This window comes from Giraffa tippelskirchi, chromosome 14, assembly GCF_054371585.1.
Source record: "Giraffa tippelskirchi isolate mGirTip1 chromosome 14, T2T-mGirTip1v1.2.pri, whole genome shotgun sequence".
In the NCBI taxonomy this organism is placed as follows: domain Eukaryota; kingdom Metazoa; phylum Chordata; class Mammalia; order Artiodactyla; family Giraffidae; genus Giraffa; species Giraffa tippelskirchi.
In genome coordinates this window covers 49456053-49478861 of record NC_137288.1, presented here as the reverse complement: position 1 = coordinate 49478861, position 22809 = coordinate 49456053, and the positions used below count along the sequence as shown (strand labels likewise).

The 22809-nt window shown below is 41.6% G+C and overlaps 1 protein-coding gene across 18 annotated transcripts in view; it reads left to right on the top strand.

Moving 5' to 3' along the window:
• The window catches only part of MYOM1 (myomesin 1), a 149963-nt gene extending 131349 nt beyond the window's left edge, over window positions 1-18614 (top strand). For 3 of the 18 annotated variants that reach the window (XM_081561918.1, XM_081561914.1, XM_081561915.1), the window contains 12 exons: window positions 217-361; window positions 1105-1164; window positions 1485-1552; window positions 3158-3271; window positions 3942-4029; window positions 5181-5219; window positions 5513-5618; window positions 9951-10114; window positions 12008-12044; window positions 12284-12306; window positions 14305-14360; window positions 17165-18614. In XM_081561918.1, coding sequence (XP_081418044.1) covers window positions 217-361; window positions 1105-1164; window positions 1485-1552; window positions 3158-3271; window positions 3942-4029; window positions 5181-5219; window positions 5513-5618; window positions 9951-10114; window positions 12008-12044; window positions 12284-12306; window positions 14305-14360; window positions 17165-17458 — 1194 coding nt within the window. In that variant the 3' untranslated portion in view covers window positions 17459-18614. Of the gene's footprint in view, window positions 1-216; window positions 362-1104; window positions 1165-1484; window positions 1553-3157; window positions 3272-3941; window positions 4030-5180; window positions 5280-5482; window positions 5619-9950; window positions 10147-12007; window positions 12065-12283; window positions 12307-14275; window positions 14361-17164 lie in introns of all 18 variants that reach the window. The other 15 variants (XR_014074603.1, XR_014074602.1, XR_014074605.1 and 12 more) reach the window with 8 other exon arrangements.
• Window positions 18615-22809: the final 4195 nt, after the last annotated feature.

Here is a 22809-nt window from a genome sequence, read left to right as displayed (position 1 = left end):
TGTCAGACTTTTAATAATCAATTCTAGTCAAGGTCAGAGATTCCACATATTTTTATTTTTCTGGATGCAGGATTTTGAAACTTTGCTCATTAAAAAAGTGTTAACAAGGAATTTTATTAGATTATGATACTTTGAAGTTTGTGTGTTTATTTTACATGGCTTATTGTCATCCTATCTATCTCACATATTTCCTCTCTTTTCCTTTTCACACTGAAGAAATATAAGATGCATATTGACCGAAACACTGGTATAATTGAAATGTTTATGGAAAAACTACAGGATGAGGATGAAGGCACATATACCTTCCAGGTTCAAGATGGAAGAGCAACTGGCCATTCTACCCTTGTTCTCATTGGAGATGGTGAGAGTTCTGTGGAATATTATCTGAGAGCCTTTGCTACTTCCTTCAATGTAAATACCCCACCACAGGAAAGTAGTCACGTGAGAGAAGCAGGAATTATTTCTTGATTGGATTCCAGTGTTCAAAGTGCAATTTACAGCTAATACTTTCCATAGTACTTTATTTCCTAGAAATGAAAGTTAATTTAAAAGGACACCAAAGTTATCACTGGCCCACAGGCAAGACTGCACTTAAATTATCTCATATATAAACAAGTAGTTATTACTCAAATTCTCCAGTGAAGGATGCTACAATACAACCCAGACTGTATCATGTCTCAGAAACTATGAAACTCTCTTGTAATGTGTGCCTGCTTTAAATTACTTAAATGAAGAAGAAAAATATGCATGAGCAGCGCATGTAAAATTAGTTAATTACCCATTACAGCTCGGTTGTATGGCAGCTGTTATAAGCCAGTGTGGAAATCACCAAGATTTAAAATGTAGTATTTAATGAAGCAATGGAAACGCTGGCCAGGTCTCTACATTTGCAGTAGCCAAAGCTATTTCACTGTTTCCTGACTTCATGACCTTGAACAAGTTTCTTAGCCTTCCTAAGCCTTTTTCTTCATCTATGAATAATGAAAACAAATAGGGTGGTCTGATGTGAGTGTTATAATGATGAATGTAAATAACTTAGCACAGTGACTGGCATGTACATTTATACCCCCCAATTCTATTTCATATTTGTTTTTCGATTTTCAGTTTATAAAAAGCTCCAGAAAGAAGCCGAATTCCAGCGTCAAGAATGGATCAGGAAACAAGGTAAAAGTAGGCAGTGAATAAAGAGAAAAGCTTCAATTTCTTGAACAAAATATTCTAAGGTTATTTCCATAACAAACTAAAATGAATATTATTGCTTTGTTAATAATGCCCTGATAAATAAAAATAACTGAAAATATTTATCATTACAAATGATTAAAATATTACACATTTTATTACACATTTAAAAATATTTAAAAACTAAATCTTTAATTTCAAAAATTTCACTTTAAACATAAATCAACTTAGAATTTAAGAATGAGTTTGGATTTTTGCATTCATGATTAACATTGCTGCTTGCTGATGTCATTAAAATTTTATAGGTCCACATTTCGCTGAGTATTTGAGCTGGGAAGTGACTGGTGAATGTAATGTACTATTAAAATGCAAGGTAAGAAGTAGATAAATTTTTAATAATTTGGTACAAAGAGAATAAAGATAAAATAGAATGTAAGAAGAAAAGAAAGATCAATTTCTTCATCTCCTCCATTCTTATCTCCTCTTATCTCTTAAAATTTGCACCAAAATGATAAGTGATATGCCCTTACTGTTGAATGTTACTGTAATCATTGGTTGGTAAGAAATACTCAAAATAAAACAATATAAAAATATGGAAAGTCAAGATGATTGTTTTAATTGATTACACATGCCCTAGTTAATAAAAACAGACTTTTTTTTATTAAGACTTTTTTTAAAACCAGTTTTAGGTTCAGGGAAAAATTGAAGGGAAAGGTACACAGATTTCCCACTTACCCCTGTCCCTATACATGCATAGCCTCCTTCATTATCAACATGCCCACCAAAATGGTACAAGTGTTACAACTGATGAACCCACATGGACACATCATCACCCAAAGTCCATAGTTTACATTCTGGTTCACTCTTTGAGTTTGCACAAACATATAAATACCTGTATCCATCATTATTGTATCATACGGAATATTTTCACTGCTCCCAAAAAGCCTTATGCACTGCCAGCTCATCCCTCACTAACCACCCCCCCAACACCTGCTGCCCCACACTTTGTAGCATGTGGGATCTTAATTCCCAAACCAGGGATCAAACCTGCATCCCCTGCATTGGAAGAGGGGTTGTTAATCGCTGGACCACCAGGGAAGTCCCTGAAGTTGTTTTCTTGATTTGTATGAAGTCTTTACTTTTTCATACAATCTTAATTATACAAGAAATACATGAATATACTCTCCATCATAAAAGAGTATAAATATAGATTATACTCTATAATTTATAATTATAAATTATAGATAAAGCTTAAGATCCCTTTAAGCATATGAAGTCATTTAGCCCATTTGAAATTTTTGAGATGATGTATGGATATAGGATTTAAATGAATTTCCTAAAAATTGCTAAACGACTAATTTATTAAACCATACTTGATGGAGGCTAACTAAACTTACTGCAGTAATCATTTTGCAAAAATGCATATATCAAATCGTTATGTTGTATACACTAGACATATGCAATATTATATCAATTATATCTCAATAAAATTGGAAAAATATTTAATTTAAAAGATTCCTTAACCATATTTCCCTTCGCATTTATTTGCAAAGCTTCATTTATCTTACAAAAGTAGTTAACTATAGATTGGGGCTTCCACATTCTGATACTTTGATAAAGTCATTTGTTTTTGTGACACAGACTATTATTTTAATCTAATAGGATTTGTCTTCCTTTGGATTTCAAATTTTTATATTTTACTTAAGTGTATATGTTAGTTTGTATGCTTCTATGTTTTCTTGTCCATGAGATGATCTTAAAGTCTATTTTTTTTCTGCTGGAAATAAAGAAGCTATTGATTTACGTTTATTCTTTTGTATCTATTTTATTCTAAACTCTAACAGTTAAAACAGCTTTCAGTTGATTTCTCTTGAAATCTCTACTTTTTCTTATATCCAGTGCTACAATAAGAATTATTTAATTTCATAAGAATAGCATTCTTTTATCTTGAGAAGCATAACAACAATTTTTCTCCTAGGTGGCGAATATTAAGAAAGAGACTAGTATTATATGGTACAAAGATGATAGGGAGATTTCAGTGGATGAAAAGCATGACTTTAAGGACGGCATATGTACCCTCCTTATAACAGAGGTAGGTGACTATAAATATAAAATGTAGCATATTACTTCTGTACCCTACGTTCTTCCAAAATACAGAGACTAGATTATGTATTCCTTTGCCCTGGGCATAGATCCTTGCCCTGACGGCACCCAAAAAGCAACCGGTAAAGACACAAAGCTTCTCTCTTTGTGATAAGTGAGGGTTTGTCAGACATCCAAACAGTGTTGGCAGGACACCACAACTGTTGCCTCTCTGAGCTAGTTTTTCTCACAGATGGGTGAGAGGCAGGGCAGTTAAGTGGATTGTTCTTTGTTTGCTCTTCAACTTCAACTAGTTCCCTAAAGGTACGGAGACAATCAGACATAGTAGTTATTTCAGTGTAGATTTTTATCTACTTTTTGTCTAAAAGAAGCTACCTTTCAAATACATGTGCTCATTAGTTTTTAAAATGAAGGCAGAGCAAAGGATGAGGACTTTAAGCCTCAAGTCAGTTGTCACCTTAGAGGGTGAAAACTCGGGGCTACTGGCTAGCCCAGTTTTGATGGATAGTCCCTCTGGGAACTGGTCATTGCTCACATGGCTGGATGCTTGTTCAGTGTGTTTTGATAGCAGTTCTATAAATCATGGGTCCTGAAAAATGCAAATGCCGTATCCTGAGGCTACAATAAGCTGCAGTGTGGTGTATCTCTTCTCCCCTTAGTTTTCCAAGAAAGATGCTGGGATTTATGAAGTTGTCCTGAAAGACGATAGAGGAAAAGATAAGAGCAGATTGAAGCTTTTGGATGAAGGTCAGTCCATTGGGGTCCATTCTGTGTGTTCCATACACAAATGACCAGAATTCTAAGTGAGACTGAGCTGGGTGATTCAAGGCATGCTCATCTTTTGTCCATAGGTTTTGTTTTAATTGCCATTGCTGCTGCTGCTACTAAGTCGCTTCAGTCGTGTCCGACTCTTAGCGACCCCATGGACTGTGGCCTACCAGGCTCCTCCATCCATGGGATTTTCCAGGCAAGAGTACTGGCGTGGGGTGCCATTGCCTTTAATTGCCATTACAGCAGAGCAAATTTTATTAAAAAACAAAAACTTCACTTTTAGTCTTCCTTGAAAGTCAGAAATGTAGTTTTGATTCTCAGAGAATGTATAGTCGACAATCCACTAGAGCTCTGTTTTCAATATCAATCATCACTTTTGTTTCAAACCTATGAGGAATGTTTCAGGATCGAATACTACCATGAAAAGCATGTCTCAAAATAGTCCACTATTTAAAAGGTGGCAAGAAAGGTTATACATGGAATGCAAAGCCTCTCAGTAGCATAGCAAGAAAACAATTTCCATTTTCCCAAGACCTCTGATGACAATTATATCATGATAAAGAAAACCTACATGGGATGTCCACATTTCCAGTTTTGTTCCCGAGCAAGATCTTTAACAACATTGCTGATGAACGGCAGAAGTCTGACTTCGATTTTACCTTCCTACTCTTGGTGGAGGCAGGGCTAAGTGTGCTTTTTGTTTATTGGCAAAAAGCATTAATTAGGCTGAGAAACATCAGGGAACTTAGATGGTTAGTTCACCGTGAATTGATGCCACAGATAAGAAAACTTCCTCTAATGTAAACGAAGCCTTCCTGGGACTTAGGAAGAAGGGAATTCTAAAGCCAAAAACATTCCTGGAAATCTCACTGTGGCTCTTTCTCTAGAATGTAAATATGGTGACTGTTTACAAAGAATTCGAGGGAACAAAAATATCAAAATAGGAACAGAGATCTTTTAAAACTTGATAACAATTGAGTTCTTTGACCGAAGAGCGTGTATTACCAATTGGTCAATAAGTCCATCTTGTGACAGGATGCTTTTGAGAGAGTATGTGACTAATAGTGTGAGATTGAACTTGACATTGAGCATTTTTATGCTAAAGCTTTATGAATCTCTTTCCACAGCCTTTAAAGAACTAATGACTGAAATATGTAAAACAATAGGTAAGTTCTCACAAGGCAGTATTTCCTTATTTTCTGGGGTGGGCTTGGTTTTGTTCAGTTGTGTCTGATTCTTTGCGACCCCATGGACTGTAGCACCTCAGGCTTCTCTGTCCATGGGATTCTCCAGGCAAGAATCCTGGAGTGGGTTGGCATTTCCTTCTCCAGGGGATCTTCCCGACCCAGGGATAGAACCCGTGTGTCCTCCATTGGCAGGGGAATTCTTTACCACTGAGCCATCTGGGAAGTCTGGGATGGGCTTACAGGTGTGTGAAATATGTGTTTTCTTCTTGCAGCTTTGTCTGCGACAGATCTGAAGATCCAGAGCACAGCTGAGGGCATCCGGCTATACTCTTTTGTTACTTACTACGTGGATGATCTAAAAATTAACTGGTCCCACAAGTAAGTGAATAAAAACCTAACTGCTGTGTAGAAGTCCTTTCTCCACTCAGAGGAAGGACTAGGGAAAACAACAGCCCTCTGTTGCACTCAGGTAAGGAGTCTTCTTACTTCTCAGGTCTGATGTTGAGAAGTGTAGGACAGAAACATCCAGGCCATCCCTTCAGCGTGAGGTTAGCACTCTCCCTTAGCATGGATGTGGTGAGGCCAGTCATGGCTTGGAGCACCTGTTTCCGTGATCTGTTGTTGTTCAGTCGCTCAGTTGTGTCTGACTCGTTGAGACCCCGTGGAGTGCAGCATGCCAGGTTCCTCTGTCTTCCACTATCTCCCAGAGTTTGCTCAAACTCATGTCATTGAGTTGGTGATGCCATCCAACCATCTCATCCTCTGTCACCCCCTTCTCAAATCACAATTTGTAGATGCCTCTGCAACATTACCTCAACCTCGACACAATCACTCTTTGCCAGGCTCTTATCTGGCCTTTCCAAACATACCTAACCCATGCTGTGCTCTGGACAAAACTGCAGCAGCCTGCACCAAATTTCCTGTTGTGTGACTTAAAACTCATTGACCCCAGAAGCCTGATCCAAAGCAGTGCCTGATTTTATCGTCATTGTTATTGTAGCAGCTGGCATAGTGGGGCATTAGTGTGTTTCCTCAGAACGCTTTGGAGATCTCAAGATGACTTTGGGAATGTGTATTTGAACTAGATCGAGCCTGAAGATCCATTCTAATCCCAGGCTTCCTTGTGCAATTGTGGAGGGATTTCATTCTAGTTCTCTTTGGGGATTCCAAGGCCTGAAGTAGGTTTCTTTGTCAAACCAGGCCTCCCATTTACACCCATTGACAAAGTCCTTGACCTCTGTGCTTCACTGAAATTTCCTGAGCTGAGAGAGGACAGCAGGCTGCCACCGAAACCCATTGAGGTGCATCCACCTTCATCCACTCTTGGGGTGCAAGGGATGCTCATTCCCAAAGTCCTTGTGCATCCCACCGAGTAGAAGGTCACTGTGGGTCCCTGGGAGGAGTCAAACAACAGTGTTTACTTAGATCTTCCCTTTAGTGGTGTTGACTTAAAAAATAGTCACAACCTAAAAGTTGAAAGTTATGTTCTATTTGGTGCAAATTTTTAGGACTTAAGCCTGGGAGGCAGCATCTCAAGTAGCCCTGACAGAACTGTTCTGAGGAAGTGGGGGGAGGGGTCAGGTTACATAGATGTCTGCAACAAAGGGATAGTCTGAACATCAAAAGTATTTTTGTAAATTTAAGAAAATCAGATATCTCAAGTTAAGGAATTTAGTGCTTTTCTCTATACGGGAAGATGCAAGAGTCTGGGCTCACTGAAATCATTCGTTTCTTATGTATGTCACCTATCTGGGGGCGGTATCTTGCATTTTTCACATCTTGAGCCCCTCAGTGCTCACCTGTAGGGAGTGGTTGCAGCCTCCTGGTATTGATCCCAGGTATTGTTCTCCTTCCTGGGTGCCCTCCGGGCTCAGAAATTCACATTTGAAGGGCTGTGATCACTCACGGCATGACTTCCTTGTTTACTAATATGGCAAGAATAGTCCATTTCTCAGTGGACATTTACAATATGCTGGGCACTGCTCCAAGTCCTTTAGAGGTATGAAATCATTTAATATTCAAACTCTGTGAGATGGGTTATTTTCACTTTAGTGACTAGGAAGCTCAGGCTCTGGGAGGTGACTTGCCTGAGGTCATCAACTCTGTGATAGGTGAAGGGCTGAACCCAGGAACCCTGGCTCCAGAGCTCCTCCATCACGGCACTACTCTGGATTCAAGTTTCATTAAAGGTCTAGATTGAACATTTCACCAAAACTGGGTCCCATGAAGCATTCATTTGTGTTTTCTTGAAAATGACTTTACTGTTATATAGAACACCATTTTGTTAGGTTTATTGTTATTACTACTAATTTCCTGAAATCTTTTAAAAAAAATGAAAACAAGGGAAATTCCACTTTGAATGCCTGGAGTTTCATTCCTTTGTTCTATTTCTCACAGAATACATTTTAGGAAAGTGATTATAAGTTAAAAAAGATCAGATTCTAGGAAATTCCTCTGTGACATCTAGGGCATTCTAATATATCCGTCTGAAGAATTAGAGAAGATAGATTAATTGAATCATCAATCAAAAGGCTTTACATCATCTCTAATAGAGTTACATGTTCCCAAAAATTAGAACATTGGGTTTTAAGGAAACTGCTGTCAGACTAGTAAGGCATAAGCTTAGCACGTTGTTTGGTACGTCAGCTACATGAGTGATTTGTGTGCACACAGACGTGTGCCTGTAAAAGGTTCAGGAACCAAGAACTGATTGTTCTCCCTGTGTTTATGTAAGTATGCAGTGTGATGCAAAAAAACCTTAAAATGGGTTTGGATCTTGACTTTGCTCCTCTCTTCCCTTGGATCTTAGGCAAGTCATCTAATTTTCTGAAACTCAGGTTTCCCTCATATAAAATAGGAGCAGTAATACCTGTTCTAACTCATAACACTGATGAACTCAATGAGAGAATTAATCACACTTTGAAAACCGTGACATGCTTTACAAATGTAAGGTACTATTTGCGATCCTGTGGACTGTATTCCGCCAGGTTCCTCTGTCCATGGAACTTTCCAGGCAAGAATACTGGAGCGGGTTGCCATTCTGTTCTCCAGGGGATCTTACAGACCCAGGGATCAAGCCCATATTTCTTGCATCCCCTTCATTGACAGGCAGATTCTTTATCATTGTGCCATGGGACAGCCCATTATGCATGTTAGCCAGAAATTAAAGAACTCAAGACTTACCATACCAAAGCAGAGAATTGTCTGCTTTTCTATCTCTCTAGGACATATACATATATATTGCTCAGGCTAAAGTCTATGGGTATAGATGGGTTCCTTTACCCTATGTTTTATGGCATTTTAATTTTAATATCTTCTAAAGAATGTGGTATATAAGAAAAATGCTGAATATTTATTTGAAATCTGAAATTCCTGGTGGAGATTTTTGGTTTTTTATTTTCTTAAGTTCATTTTACTTATTACAACCCCAAACATAATACATGTTTATTTTAGAAAATATATTTACTATCATACTAAAATTAGAAAGAGTTTATAATAAGATACCACCCGTGGCTTTCCTAGCCACAGTATGAACAGTTTGAGGAAGCTTCCAGTCTTTTCTCCACGCGTAATTGTTGCTGTAAAAAAGTAGTTTTGTATATTACCTTATTTTTTCTTGGTCTTCCCTGGTGGCTCAGATGGTAAAGAATCTGCCTGCAATGCAGGAGGGAGATCCAGGTTCGATTCCTGGGTCAGGAAGATCTACGGCTACTACTTATTTTTTTCCATTTCTTCACTTGTTTATGAACTTTTCATAGAGTTTAACATCATTGAGAGTACATTGTGTATGTATGTTAATTGCTCAGTTGTGTCTGACTCTTTACAACTCCAAGGACTGTAGCCCATCAGGCTTCTCTGTCCATGGAATTCTCTAGGCAAGAATACTGGAGTGGGCTGCCATTCCCTTCCCCAGGGGAGCTTCCTGACCCAGGGATTGAACCTGGATCTTCTGCATTGCAGGCAGATTCTTTACCGTCTGAGCCACCAGAGAAGCCCCTGAGAGTACACTACTGCCTTTTTTCTCTTATTCCATCTTTAACAATAATGTTTCTAGACTGTCAGATCCAAGGGCTCTATTTGCTTTGATTGTCTTGTAAAGAAGACGATGTGTGGGTCTGCATGTGACCAGCTACAGAATAGGAGGAGACACACATCCAGGGTCGGAGTAGGTGCCTCATTCATTCTGACAGCAACTCGGCTTCTCATTTATTCTTGGCCTGACTACTGAGCACATATTTACATTTGTCTTATATAGCTGTGTAACCACATGTGTCAATAGATATCAGCCATGGATGAACCTCCCTAGATCTGTTTTTAACTAGTCTGTAAAAACCCCATTTATAGCCATAGACCATCTGCATGAGACGTGCAGTAATAATATGTGGAGTTTGGCCTTTTCTGTTTAAAGATTCCCTTAGTCCTACAAATAAACCCAGCAGAAACAAAGATAATTAATACCCCTGAGAAGTACTGGTGCTGCAATCTGAGTCCCAGACCACTATTGGGAGGTCAATGTGCAGACTGCCAGACCCCCACCACCCCAGGCCTTGAAAACCTTGTTCTGTGATTCAAGCAGAAGAGCAGGTGAGGCTCTTGTGTTATTTTGAAAGAGTCTGTAGAACTTGATGATAAGACCTTCAATACAAGACAAAGTAAAGGTAAGCTCTGGATGAAAGCCACCAATAACAGGTTTTCTTTTGATCAAAACAGTGGGACTCCTATTAAGTACTCAGACAGAGTTAAGAGTGGGGTCACCGGGGAACAGATTTGGCTGCAAATCAACGAGCCCACTCCCAACGACAAGGGCAAGTATGTGATGGAGCTCTTTGATGGTAAAACCGGACACCAGAAGATGGTGGACCTTTCTGGACAAGGTAAACGGATGCTCTGCAGGTTAGAACCTACAGTGGAGATTGCTGTTGCTGTTGTTCAGTTGCTAAGTCATGTCCAACTCTTTGCAACTCCATGGACTGCAGTATGCCTGGCTTCCCTGTCCTTCACCACCTCCCAGAGTTTGCTCAAACTCATGTCCATTGAGTCGATGATGCCATCCAATCATCTCATCCTCTGTCTTCCCCTTCTCCTACTGCCCTCAATCTTTCCCAGCATCAGGGTCTTTTCCAGTGAGTCAGCTCTTTGCATCAAGTGGCCAAAGCAATGGAGCTTCAGTTTCAGCATCAGTACTTCCAGTGAATATTCAGGGTTGCTTTCCTTTAAGATTGACTGGTTTGATCTCCTTACTGTCCAAGGGTCTCTCAAGAGTCTTCTCCAGCATCACAATTCAAAAGCATCAGCTGTGGAATATGTGGGCTTTTTTTAAAAAGGATGGAGGCTTCCTGTACTTTATAGCAGGCTCCCACTAGCTATTTTACACTGGGTAGTGTATGTATGTCAATGCTACTCTCCCAGTTCATCCTACTCAAAACTTATTTAGATTTGCTTTTACTCTCTGCCCACTGAAGCTCGTTTAACTACCCAACTCTCAAATCCCCCTCAAGCAAGAGGCCTTAGGTTGTCTGACCAGCATGATCCCCTGCAGCAAACACACTAGCTCAGCCTTGCTGTCTTCTTCTGGTGTGATGTGAGCAGGAAGAGCAGCCCTAAGTGGCCTGTTTAGCCCAGCTGTCCACCTCCAGAGCCTGTAAACCTAGCTTTGTGTTGATTTTTCCCATCTATAAAAGGGGGCAGACTGGTTTTATGTACTTATTTTCTAGACGTAAAATGTTATGATTCCCAGACCACAGGGGAGCTTAAAGACCAGGTGAGAGAGATTCAAAAATGAAGCTATATTTTTGCGTGACGTCTTCAAAGTGCCTCACTCTGTAGGCTCAGAAAAAAAAAATTATTTTAGAACTCTCATTTCTTTGTCTCTGTGTCTTTTATTTCGTCTCCTGCATAGCATAGAAGCAGTGCTGCAGGCTAGCACTGGCACATGCTGTGATGTACCGCAAACGGACGAGCCGGACCACAGAACAGTGTTTAACTGTCTGTGACGTGCAGAATGATTTAATGAGAGGAAAGTTTTTCTGTTGCTCAGGAATTTTAACAGACAACCAATCCATATTTGAAACAGACCTTTCTTCCCATTCCATATTTTCTTTTTTTTTTTTTTAAAAAAAACTTTTTATTTTGTACTGAAGGCTTCCCTGGTGGCTCAGATGGTAAAGAATTTGCCTGCAATGCAGGAGACCCGACTTTGATCCCTGGGTCAGGAAGATCCCCAGGAGAAGGGAGTGGCAACCCACTCCAGTACTCCTGCCTGGAGAATTCCATGAACAGAGGAGGCTGGTGGGTTACAGTCCACGGGGTCACAAAGAGCTGGACACAACTGAGTGACTAACACATAGCCGATTAATAATGTTGTGAGAGTTTCAGGTGAACAGCGAAGGGATTCAGCCATACATATGCATGTATCCATTTCTCCCTAAACCTCCCTCCCATTCAGGCTGCCACACAACATTGAGCACAGTTTCATCCTATTCCATCTTTGGCTGAGCGAATCTTTGGTTTTCTGTTTGGAGGGTTGAAGTGTTCTCACTGAATTGAGAGCTTCTAAAATCCACTATTTCATGCTTTCTGCCTAGAAAGTATTTGCTTCTCTTGTTAAGCCTTTGAGTCATAGGGACTGCTCAGGTGCAGCCTCGTTCAAAGCCTACCGCATCAGGTCTGGACTGATACACTGTGCTCACGTTGTGAGCTCTCATAGGCCCCTGTGTGTGGCCAGTTCTGGGTGAGAAAATTCTAACTTCTCCTTTTTTCTCTTAAAGCGTACGATGAAGCCTTTGCGGAATTCCAGAGATTGAAGTAAGTCCCTCCCTTTCCCAGTTACACCCCCACGGGCACCCTTGTCTCTGACCCATGCTCCTCCTCGTCTGCGACAGCAGGGCAGAGGGTCCTGTATTGGGGCAAATGCAGGCGGAGCAGCACTTCCCGCCGCTTTGCTGAGCAGCAGAAACAAATGCAGTCGGGGTTGGCTACTTGGCAGTAACACTAAAACAAAACCCTTCTTTGTTTGTGTGTTTGTTCCTTTCTCTCAACCACAGACAAGCTGCCATCGCCGAGAAAAGTAAGTAAACCCTTTTGAGTTTATTCCTAGCGTGGCTTCAAAATACAACTTTTATTTTTCTTTTATTACTGCAGACAGAGGAGAGTGAAAGCGTTTTTTTTTTTTTTCCTTTTTCTTTCATTTCTATATATATATATTTAAAACCTTAGGTGTTCTGTGTGTGTTGTCCTTTAGTCTCTTGAGTAAGACTGTCTAGAAAAGAAGGTCTCAGGTTACACTGTAAGAATGGCTCCCAGCCTCAACCTGAAAAAATTTATCATAAAAATCTCCTGTAAGGATGGCTTACAGCCTCAACATGAAAAATCTCTGGGTTGCAAATCACACAGTAGGTTGTTCATTGCTTGCAGCAGGTGCCTTGTGTCAGAAAAACGTATATATTGAGTTGGCCAAAAAATTCCTTTGGGATCTTTCCATAATATGTAATGGGAAAACCTGAACAAGCTTTTTGGCCATGCCAATATGTTAAGGAAAAGAAAAAATATTAATGAAACTTGTAGATTGGTATGTAAATCACTATAGCTGGTCCCCCAACAAGTGGTCACATTTTTCTGAGGGGCCAAGTAAGGCTGAGTGACCCTGACCCAGCGGTCAAGTCTGTGTCCGCAGAAATGTGCTCATTCCCAATCCATCTCAACTGTGCTTCACACACGGAGGATTTTGTAGAATCCCAGGATCATGTAGATCCCAGGAGTAATGGATCATCATCGTGATGATTCAGGCTCTTTCTCAGGGTGGGAGCAGAATTTGAAAACCACTGAAGGTTGTGGTTGTAGAGTCAGTCCTGAACTCAGGGACAGGAACCAGGAGGAGGAGGAATGAGACTGTCTGCTGACTGTCTTTCCCCTCTCTTGAACTCTCCTGTGGACGAGAAGCCTGACCCTCCCTCTGCTCCATGAGCTCCTTCCTGAGGTCTCTGGACCACTGTGTCTTAGAGCTGGAAGAGACCTGAGAGCCTGTCTAGATTCTTGTTCTTAAATGATTGCACAGAACACTTAATTCAAACAAAATTTTCCATGTGGACCTGATAACATAGGTGAGGGCCAAGCTATCTTCACTGAAGTCAGGATGAATCCCATGGACACCAGGGAGCAGAGTACACAAGCTTCATATCCACGTGTTTAATGCAAGCCCCCCGCCCCCATGAGGAGACTGAGGTCCCCATACTGACATGACTCACCTAGCACCATCCGTAAGAGGCACAGGGGGCCAGGCAGTAGGTCGGGCCCACAGGTGTTGTAAGTGCAATGGAATCAGCAGCAGAAGGCAGTCAAGACTCATTCAAAGCTTTAGCCTGACTTAGTGGAGAAGGAAATGTATAATAGAAATAAGGATGTAGAGTCACACATTCCCTAAAGCAGGCTGAAAAGGAGAGGGTGGTGCCACTGCATTAGTGCTGAATGAATGACAGAAAGGCATCCTTCCCTGGGACCGAGGCTGTCACACCTGCAGCACAAAGCATGGTGGGGGGTGCGGGTGTCAGCCCCAGATTTCAGCACCCCTCTTACTCCTCAATCATAGAAAGGGGCCCTGCAGAACATCTGAAGAACTCCCCGGAAACGAGAAAGGGGCGCTCTGTAGGGAAGACCCCAAGGAAAGCCCATGTCTTCTCCAGCCTCCATATCTCCCGGCACACAGCCTCCACGTATGCAGCCTTTCTGAATCAGACGGGAGCCCATGGAAGAGGCCCCGCTCTGCCCTGACCCCTCTGGCCGAGCTCACTGAGCTGCAGGAGGGCCAGGCTGAGAACAGCCGCCAGGGTTACAGAGCAGATCGTGATGTGATCTCAGGTCCAGATAGAGGCACCTCTGTGTGAAGGAGATGAATGTTCAGAAATTGCAGGATCATTTTCTTATTTTGCATAGTGAAAGCAGGTATACAATGACTATAAGGAGAGGAAAACTAAATAGGACAATGAGTTCCGCTGGGTGGCTCTGTGCATGCATGTGATGGCTGGTGCTTGTGGCTTCAGTGATTAACCAGAAATGCCTGTGCTTACAGATCGCGCCCGGGTGGTGGGTGGCCTCCCCGATGTGGTCACCATCCAAGAGGGCAAGGTAAGTTTGGGGCACTCCTGTCCTCACTTCTTCCACACTGGAAAGGGGTTCCAGTGCCCCAGACTTGGTTCCTACCATCTTCATCATATGCCATGGCTGCTCATGCCTGACTTCAGTATAGCCACATGCAAGGTTCAGTGTAGTCAGTTTTCCACTCATCTAAAGATGTTTTGTAGGCCAAGCATCAGGATGTGCATTTGTTTAATATGGGTATGTGTAGACCTCTTAGTCTCTTTCCAGAAGTGATGTCCCTTTAAAATCAGGAGAAGCAGAAAATGTTCAATCATAACTATACGACAAACATAATTGAAGAAAGACGTGATCTCTAATGCTAGTGGAAAGTGGGCTGACCTATGGGATTCCTCATCTTTGAAGGGAAATGTGCTGCTCTGTGAATCTCTATAGGCTCCATCATAGCAGAAAACTGATTTATTTCCATTTGGTTTTAAACTGATATTTGTTTGCTCCATAATAATCTCTCTGAAGAGCAGGGAATGTCATGTGTAACCTGGATTCACTTTCTTCATCCCTGAAAAAAGTGAAAGTGAAAATGTTAGTCACTCAGTTATGTCTGACTCTTTGTGACCCCATGGACTGTAGCCCGCCAGGCTCCTCTGTCCATGGAATTCTCCAGGAAAGAATACTGGAGTGGGTTACTGTGCCCTTCTCCAATGGCAATAGTTTCTCTTCATGGCAATAGTTTGACTCATATTTTTCTTCCTGAAATGTGTTTGCAGAATAATTCAATAAGAAGTGCTAATTAATCATGGAAAGAAAATAAATTTCTTGCTATCTACCCAATTCTAAAGGATACTCTTATGGAAGAGTCAACAAGTGATCATAAAAGGCCCTTCCAGATAGAAGGATATTCTTTTCCATGTATATGGTGAGCCCTGCACTTTTTCTTATAACTTCTGGACTTCAGTAAGAAAAAAATACAAGAATGGAATTTAGGACTTCCCTGGTGGTCCAGTGGTTAAGAATCCACCTGCCATTACAGGTTCAGTCTCGGGTCCAGGAAGATCCCACATGCTGCAGGGCAACTAAATCCATTCACCACAACTACTGAAGCCCGCACACTCTAGAGCCCATGCTCCGCAACAGGAGAAGCCACAGCAACGAGAAGCCCATGCACCACAAGTAGAGAGTAGCCCCTGCTTGCTGCAACTAGAGAAAGCCCACTTGCAGCAGCAAAGACCCAGTGCAGCCAAAATAAATTAATTTAAACAATTATGTATACCTATGGCCGATTCATCTTGGGGTTTGACAGAAGACAGCAAAATTCTGTAAAGCAATTATCCTTCAATAAAAAATAAACTAATTTAGAAAAATTAATTCCTTCAGGATGGAAAATTCTAAAAAAAAAAGTGGAACTTAAAATGTGAAGTAAATTCATCATCTTTGGTCATCAGGGAAATACAAATTAAAACCACAGTGAAATATGACATACCTATCAGAATTACTAAAATATAAAACAGCAACAACAACAAATGCTGGTGAAGCTGCAGAGAGACTGAATCACTCCTATATGACTGTTGGAAATATAGACCAAAATTATACAGCTACTCAGGAAAACAGTTTGGCAATCTCCTAAAGTAATGAAATATACATTTACCATACCATCCAGCAATTGTACTCCTGAGTATTTATCTCAGAGATTAAAATGTATGCTCACAGAAAAGCATGCACACAAATGTTTATAGCAGCTTTATTCATGATAGCCCCAAACTGGGAACAGCCCAGGTGACCCTTGCAGGTATATGCATACCATGGCACCCTTCTGAGCAACAAAAAGGGACAAACTGTTGACACCTGCAATAACTTGGATGAATCTGCAAGGAATTATGCTCAGTGGAAGAGATACTCTGGAAATGTTACCTCCTGTATGATGCTATTTATATAATGCTTTGGAAGTTATAATAATCGAGAAACAGAAAATACGTTAGTGGTTGCCAGGAGTTAGGAACCAGCTTGGAAGTGGGGAGGTGCATGTGGTTATAAATGGACCACAGGAAAGATTGTGGTGGGAATGGAAATGTTCTATATCCTGACAGATGTAGTGGATACACAAACCTGGACAGGTGATAGAACCGAATAGATCTAAACACACACAAGCACAAGAAAACGGGGGAAATCTATTATATCAGCATCAGTCTCCTGGTTGTGCTTTTATACTGTAGGTTTGTAAAATGTTACTACTGAGGAAAATTCAGTATAGGAAATCTATTATTTGATAGGTCTAAACATTGATCTTTTAAAGTAAGAGGGTTTCAGCACAGATGGTAATATAATAAAATATTAGGAAAGAGGAATACATTTTGGCAGAGCACCTTTGCAACTGCAGCAGCTTGAGTGGGTTTGGGGGGAGAGATAAAGTGAAGAAGACGGGACATGAAGATGAGTCACATTATTGAAGCAGCTGTGGGGCTTCTGCTGCTGGGCTTGGTGACACAAACGAAACACAAAAGCAAGCAGGTGGAGATGATGACAATGAGGAGATGTCTCTACTGAGACAGGGTCCAAAATGCCACCTTAGAGCAAAAGGCCTCGGTGTGTTTATGGGAACTGGAAGCAAATGCCTTCATGGGGCTTTGATCATAAGTGTTCCCAAAGCCGGAAAACCAAGGCCCCAGAGAAACCTCCTCAAGTGTGATTTTGAAATGTAACTTGCACAAGCGCACACAGCCCGGCCCGGCAAATTTAGGCTTGTCCTCCATCCAGTCAGGCCGACCCCCAGAAGGATGCCTCAAGGTGGATGTTACATCTGATACATCTCCTCCCCTCTCCTAACACCTGTTTTGCAGGCGCTTAACCTCACGTGCGTCGTGTGGGGCGACCCGACTCCGGAGGTCTCCTGGCTGAAGAATGAGAAGCTCCTGGCCTCAGATGAGCACTGCAACCTGAGGTTCGAGGCTGGCAAGACTGCCTACCTCACCATCAGTGGGGTCAGGACGTCCGACTCAGGCAAGTATGGGCTGGTCGTGAAGAACAAGTATGGCTCGGAGATCAGCGACTTCACCGTCAGCGTGTTCATCCCAGAGGAGGAAGCCAGGAGCGTGACTGAGGAGCCCCAGAAGGGCAACAAGAAGGCCAAGTGACCGGAGGGCGAGGGGGCCGAGGGGCTGAGGAGGAGAGAGCCATGCCCAGCTGCCTCGGGTCACGTGTGTGCAGGTGGTTTGAGCTGAGCACCAGGAAGCCTCCAATTCCCTATTTTTGTGCTGGCTTTGGGGCGTGGGGGGGGGATTGTCAAATCTTTGTTCATTAAGAAAGCACCAAATAGTGACATTTTACTCACTTTTCTTTATCCACAAATTGTATTAAGAAAATAATGTTGGTAGCACAAATGTTAGGAAACAGTTTTAAGGCAGAGACCAGAATAAAGTCAGAGGGACGTAGACCGATGGTCAGAGGAAGTGCTGTGGAGCCATGTGGATGTGGCTGGCCTTGGAGCAGTTAGCTCTTCCGGTTCTGAGTGATATGTCAGCATCTTGTCCAAATGAGATCAGCTGTTAGGCCGGCCAGTCCGTGTCATGTGTTGTGACGGCAGCGGTGTGTGTTTATGGGCGGCTGGTGACCTGGAACCTCTCGGTCCTAATAAACAGTTCACACCCCTCTCTACCCCGTCAGTGCTTCTCTTGTTTCACCATTTTGGCTGCCTAGCTGGGTGGTCTGCACTGCACCTTTCTTGCCGCTTCTTGTAACATGTCTTCTGATTTAAATTCCTTTGGCTAAAACAGTGAGCTATTGGTATCTAGAGGATCCACAGAAGAGACTATTCAAAGTTTAGCTTTAGGAAGTTAATATTCAACATATTGAAGTAAAAAATTTAAAAAGCTAGGCCTTAAACCCTTGAAGTATGACTTTAAAACCTTATTTTTCTAATTTAAAATGTTAGCCACTGAAATATTAATTTTAAGAGTGTTTTAATAACATAAGTTTCCTTTAACTTGTTAAATTGTGTGTGTGTTCAGTCGCTCAGTCATGTCCAAGTCTTTGTGATCCCATGGACGATAGCCCACCAGGCTCCTCTGCCCATGGGATTTCCCAGGCAAGAATACTAGAGTGTTGCCATTTCCTCCTCCAGGGATCTTCTCAACCCAGGGATTGAACCTGTGTCTCCTGCATTGCCTCCAGATTCTAATTAATATATTTGCTTTTCATTTTAAGTAACACTATTGTCTGACTTAACCAATGAAAACTTTCCAAGAACTTAAATAACTTTACCCATTAAACTAAGCATATAAACATGGAAAATTTTGATTTCTCTCATATGTTCTCAAATTGTACATGAACTTAGTAAGACTTCAACATAAAATCACAATCAAATAGTTTAGTTAGAATCGTAAGATAAGTTGTTACTAAGATAAATGATCAGAAACATTACCAGTATGTAAAAATCAAATATGAACAGACTTCATAATGCAAAAATATAGATGTAGCCTCTAGGGCCTGGGACTGGAGTTCTAACACCTACACCAGAACAAAAGGCGTGAACCCGGATGGTTTGCCATGGGGAGCTGGACACCAAGGCCTCATCACAGCTCCGGGATGCACAAAAGGTAGCTTAGTCAAAAAAAAAAACAGGGATAGTAAAAAAACAAACAAATAGACAGGAACAGTAAAAAATATCACCAACTGACATGGAGAAGCTCTACGAAACTTACCATCTGCCTGGCAGTAGTTCTGGGGAGAAAAACAAAGTTAATGGGTTCCTGAAGCCAGCACTGCATACTCGTGGGGTCCAGATTTACAGCAACACCACATGGTATAGGAACCCAAGCCAAGAGTTCCCATAAAAATGGCCAATGTCTGGGCCCCAGAGAAGCAAATATAAATGACGCTATAAGGAACTTCTGTGTCTGCCCACAAAAGATTGCTGTCATGGAAATCATCCTCCCACTGTAAACCACTAGAAAATCCGACATGGTATATGTGGGACAAAAAAACTGGGGCGTTGGCTAGTGGACTTGCAGGGGTGTGATACCCCAGAGAAAGGAAAACGGTAATGAGATACCGGTGAGAGGTCCAACTTGTGTGGACAATGGATGGCGTTCAGGCTGCAGTCCAGCCAGGGGGACCCAAAGAGAACGTCAGACTCACTGAGTTGAGGAGAAGGAGACTGAAGTTCAAGGAGGCTGAGGTGGCTGGGATTCATGGGAAGGGGCATTGGAGGAAGAGGGTCTAAGAGAGAGGAGCATGGACTGCAGCAGATGGGTCTCTGAGTGAGTACAGCCCTGAGGGTTCTGGGGAGAGCCCGGGGGGTGGGGGGATAAGCAGTCCTGGGAACCCATGCAGACTGCTAATAGTTCTCCTTCCCACCAGCCGGAAGGGAAAGACTTTATAATACATGGGGCATTGGATAGAGGCCTCAGAAGTTTCTCACCTGTGTGTGTGTTTGTGTGTGTGTGTGTGCGCGCGCGCGTGTGTGCGCGTGCGCGCACGCACTGTCAGTCACTAAGTCATCGACGACTCTTTGCAACACTATAGACTGCAGCCCACCAGGCTCCTCTGTCCGTGGGATTTCCCAGGCAACAATACTGGAGTGGGTTGCCATTTCCTCCTCCAGGGGATCTTCCTGACCCAGGGGTTGAACCTACATCTCCTACCGTGGCAGGTAGATTCTTTAAGGCTGCACCACCGGGGAAGCCCTTCTCACCCTTAGCAGTGGGGCTAAATTAACTTTAAACTAAAAGCTGCCCTAGACCCACCCTAACAAAGCTTGAAAGTAAGCCTCAAGAGGATCAGATATCTATGATGACCTAATGGTGTGTCAGGACAAAGTGAAACACACTCTAAATGAATGAATGACCAACAGTGTGAAATTCTTAACAGTTGGAATCCAATCAAAGTGACTAGATTGTTGTTGTTGGTAACTTATAGGCATGTAACTTGAAATGGCATTGCTATAGTTTATGATCATTAATCTAAGTTAGCAGATGTCTACAATCTAATAACATGATACACGAGGGAAAAAAGGAAAAGTATGTTAATAAAAACAAAGCCAGAAATGACAGAGATGATAGAATTAGCAGACATGGAGCTTAAAACATCTACTGTATTTTCAAGAAGTTAGAGGAAAGATTGAATATGTTAAGTAGAGACATGGAAGAATACAAAGGCATATCATAATGAATTTGCTGAAAAACATTGGTAAAGAGAAAAATCTTACAAGCAGCCAGAGGAAAAAAGACAAATTACATAAGAGGAACAAAAATGAGAACAACACAAGACTTCTCATGAGAAGCCATAGAAGCCAAAGGACTGTGGAGCAAGACCTTCAACATGCCATGTGAAAAGCAAAAACTCTCAACCTAGTCTTCTCTACCTACTGAAAATATTATTCAAAACTTAAGGCAAAATAAAGACTTTATCCTCCAAACTAAAGCTGAGATACCCAATGGCAGGAGATTTGCACTACAAGAAATGTTCAAGGAAGTTCTTCAGTCAGGAGGCAAATGGCATCAGATGGAAATTTAGATCAGCAAAGAATGAAAGGTAGCAGAAGTGGGAAAATATGAAGTATATTCTTCTCATTTTTAATTTCTTCTTGCTCCTAATGCACCTGGCCTGGTACCCAGCATGTGTGCTCCCTCCCTGCAGACCTGGGCATCCCTAGGGTTGCCAGGCTTCAGCGTCAGTCCCATCAGAGGCTCTGCTTGGGAACAGGTGCAGGCCCACCAGAATAACGTGCCATCCCTTCATCCCTCTAGTCACAGGAAGCCCCACCCTACCCAGGGCTGGACCACTCAGGAGGCTTTTGCAGGGTCTGCATGAGAGCAGTGGCCGACAAGGATGCACTGACCAGAGAGACATTTCAGAGGTAAATGGGCATAGCTTGGGTGAAATTGCTCAGGAGGACACACCTTCCTACCTTCAGCCTTGAGCACCTGGGTTGATGGTGTGTCCGCTGACAGGGGAGCGGACACAAGACGGAAGGAGTGATGTGTTTGGGGGTGGGGAGAAAGGGGGTTGCATTATGGCAAAACTGTGAGTTTACTAAAAGCTCAGGTGGGGTAAGAAAGTATTACTTTTAGAAAATATCAGCTACAGAAAGACTTGACTGCAAGAGGAGGAAGCGGTGTAAGAAGGATGACCCAAAAACAACAGAGGATGATGTTTAAACAATTACTAGGGTTGAATTCTTAAAACCCATAGAAGAGAAAGTGGGAGTTAAAGTACTGGGAACTCTGAATTCTTGTACTGTATATTAAAAAACAAAAGCTTTCCCATCTTTGTGGTGCATCAGTAAATCTACATTAGGAAAGTAAATCTTTTACAGTAGAAGAATTAAGCTCCAGTTCTCTCAGGCATAGAATCAGGAATTTTCTTTACTGTTTTGGCATTAGGGGAACACTTCCAGGTACTATGTAGCATTTCTGTTACAAACTAACATTGCATTGTTGTTAGCTCAAACTGTATGTTCTCATTACTTCTAAGTATCCACTACTATGGAGTGAAAAGAAAAGATTTATGGATTAATAGTACCACTGGCACCATCTCAAACTGTTTATTATGTTCTACTCTGTGGCCCTGCTCTATTACCCACTGTAAGACATTTAGATAAAATCCACAGATTTTCTACAATATTGTAAAGTAATTAGCCCCCAACTAAAATAAATAAATTTATTTAAAAAAAATCCACAGATTTTATGGAAGATTACATGCTTGAAACACATTGACTGTTACATCATGTCTTCAGATGTTTGCCTTTCAACCTCTGCCTGAAGGCTTTTGAGATGAAATTATGTAAGGAAAGTCTTAGGTGATTTAATATTCTTCTGAAGTATCAACTGATATATATGTATATTAAAATCCCAAAAAACTTACACGAAAGTTTCCAAAATGACCTAGCTCATAGTTATTAAGATCTAAGTGACTTTTTCACATTATTTCTTTACATATTCTGTTGTAGTCTAGTGTCAAGTAGGGATAATAACACAGGACTTGTCACAAAGATCACACGCATGCTGGGGGCACCCAGAGACAGTCCACATCACCTGCTGTCCCATTTAAGGGCACATTTCTTCATTCTGGAAAAGGCAGAGAGCAACACACAACCAAGTTGCCTTTAAAACACTTGGTTTTGGTTTTGTTTTAACTTAAGCAAAGAAGGATATTTATTGGTTCACATAACTGAAAGGTCCAGGGGATATTCTAACTTCAGGCATGGTTGGATCCAGGGACACAAACATTCTCATAAGGACTCAAGTCTCTCCATCATTTGTCTTCACTTTCCTCTGTACTGTCTTCATTCTCTGACTCATTTTGGTGTGGTGGGCCCTCTTGGTTTGAGCTTTTCATCCTATAGCACTAAGCAACCTCAGTAAAGAGTTTCTGAGCTTCTCCTCCACAGTTCACTAAAACTCTTAAGGTTTAGTAACACCAGATCAACTTGGAAAAAAAAAAACCAAAAAAAACCCCAAACCAAACACTTTGGCAACAAAATACA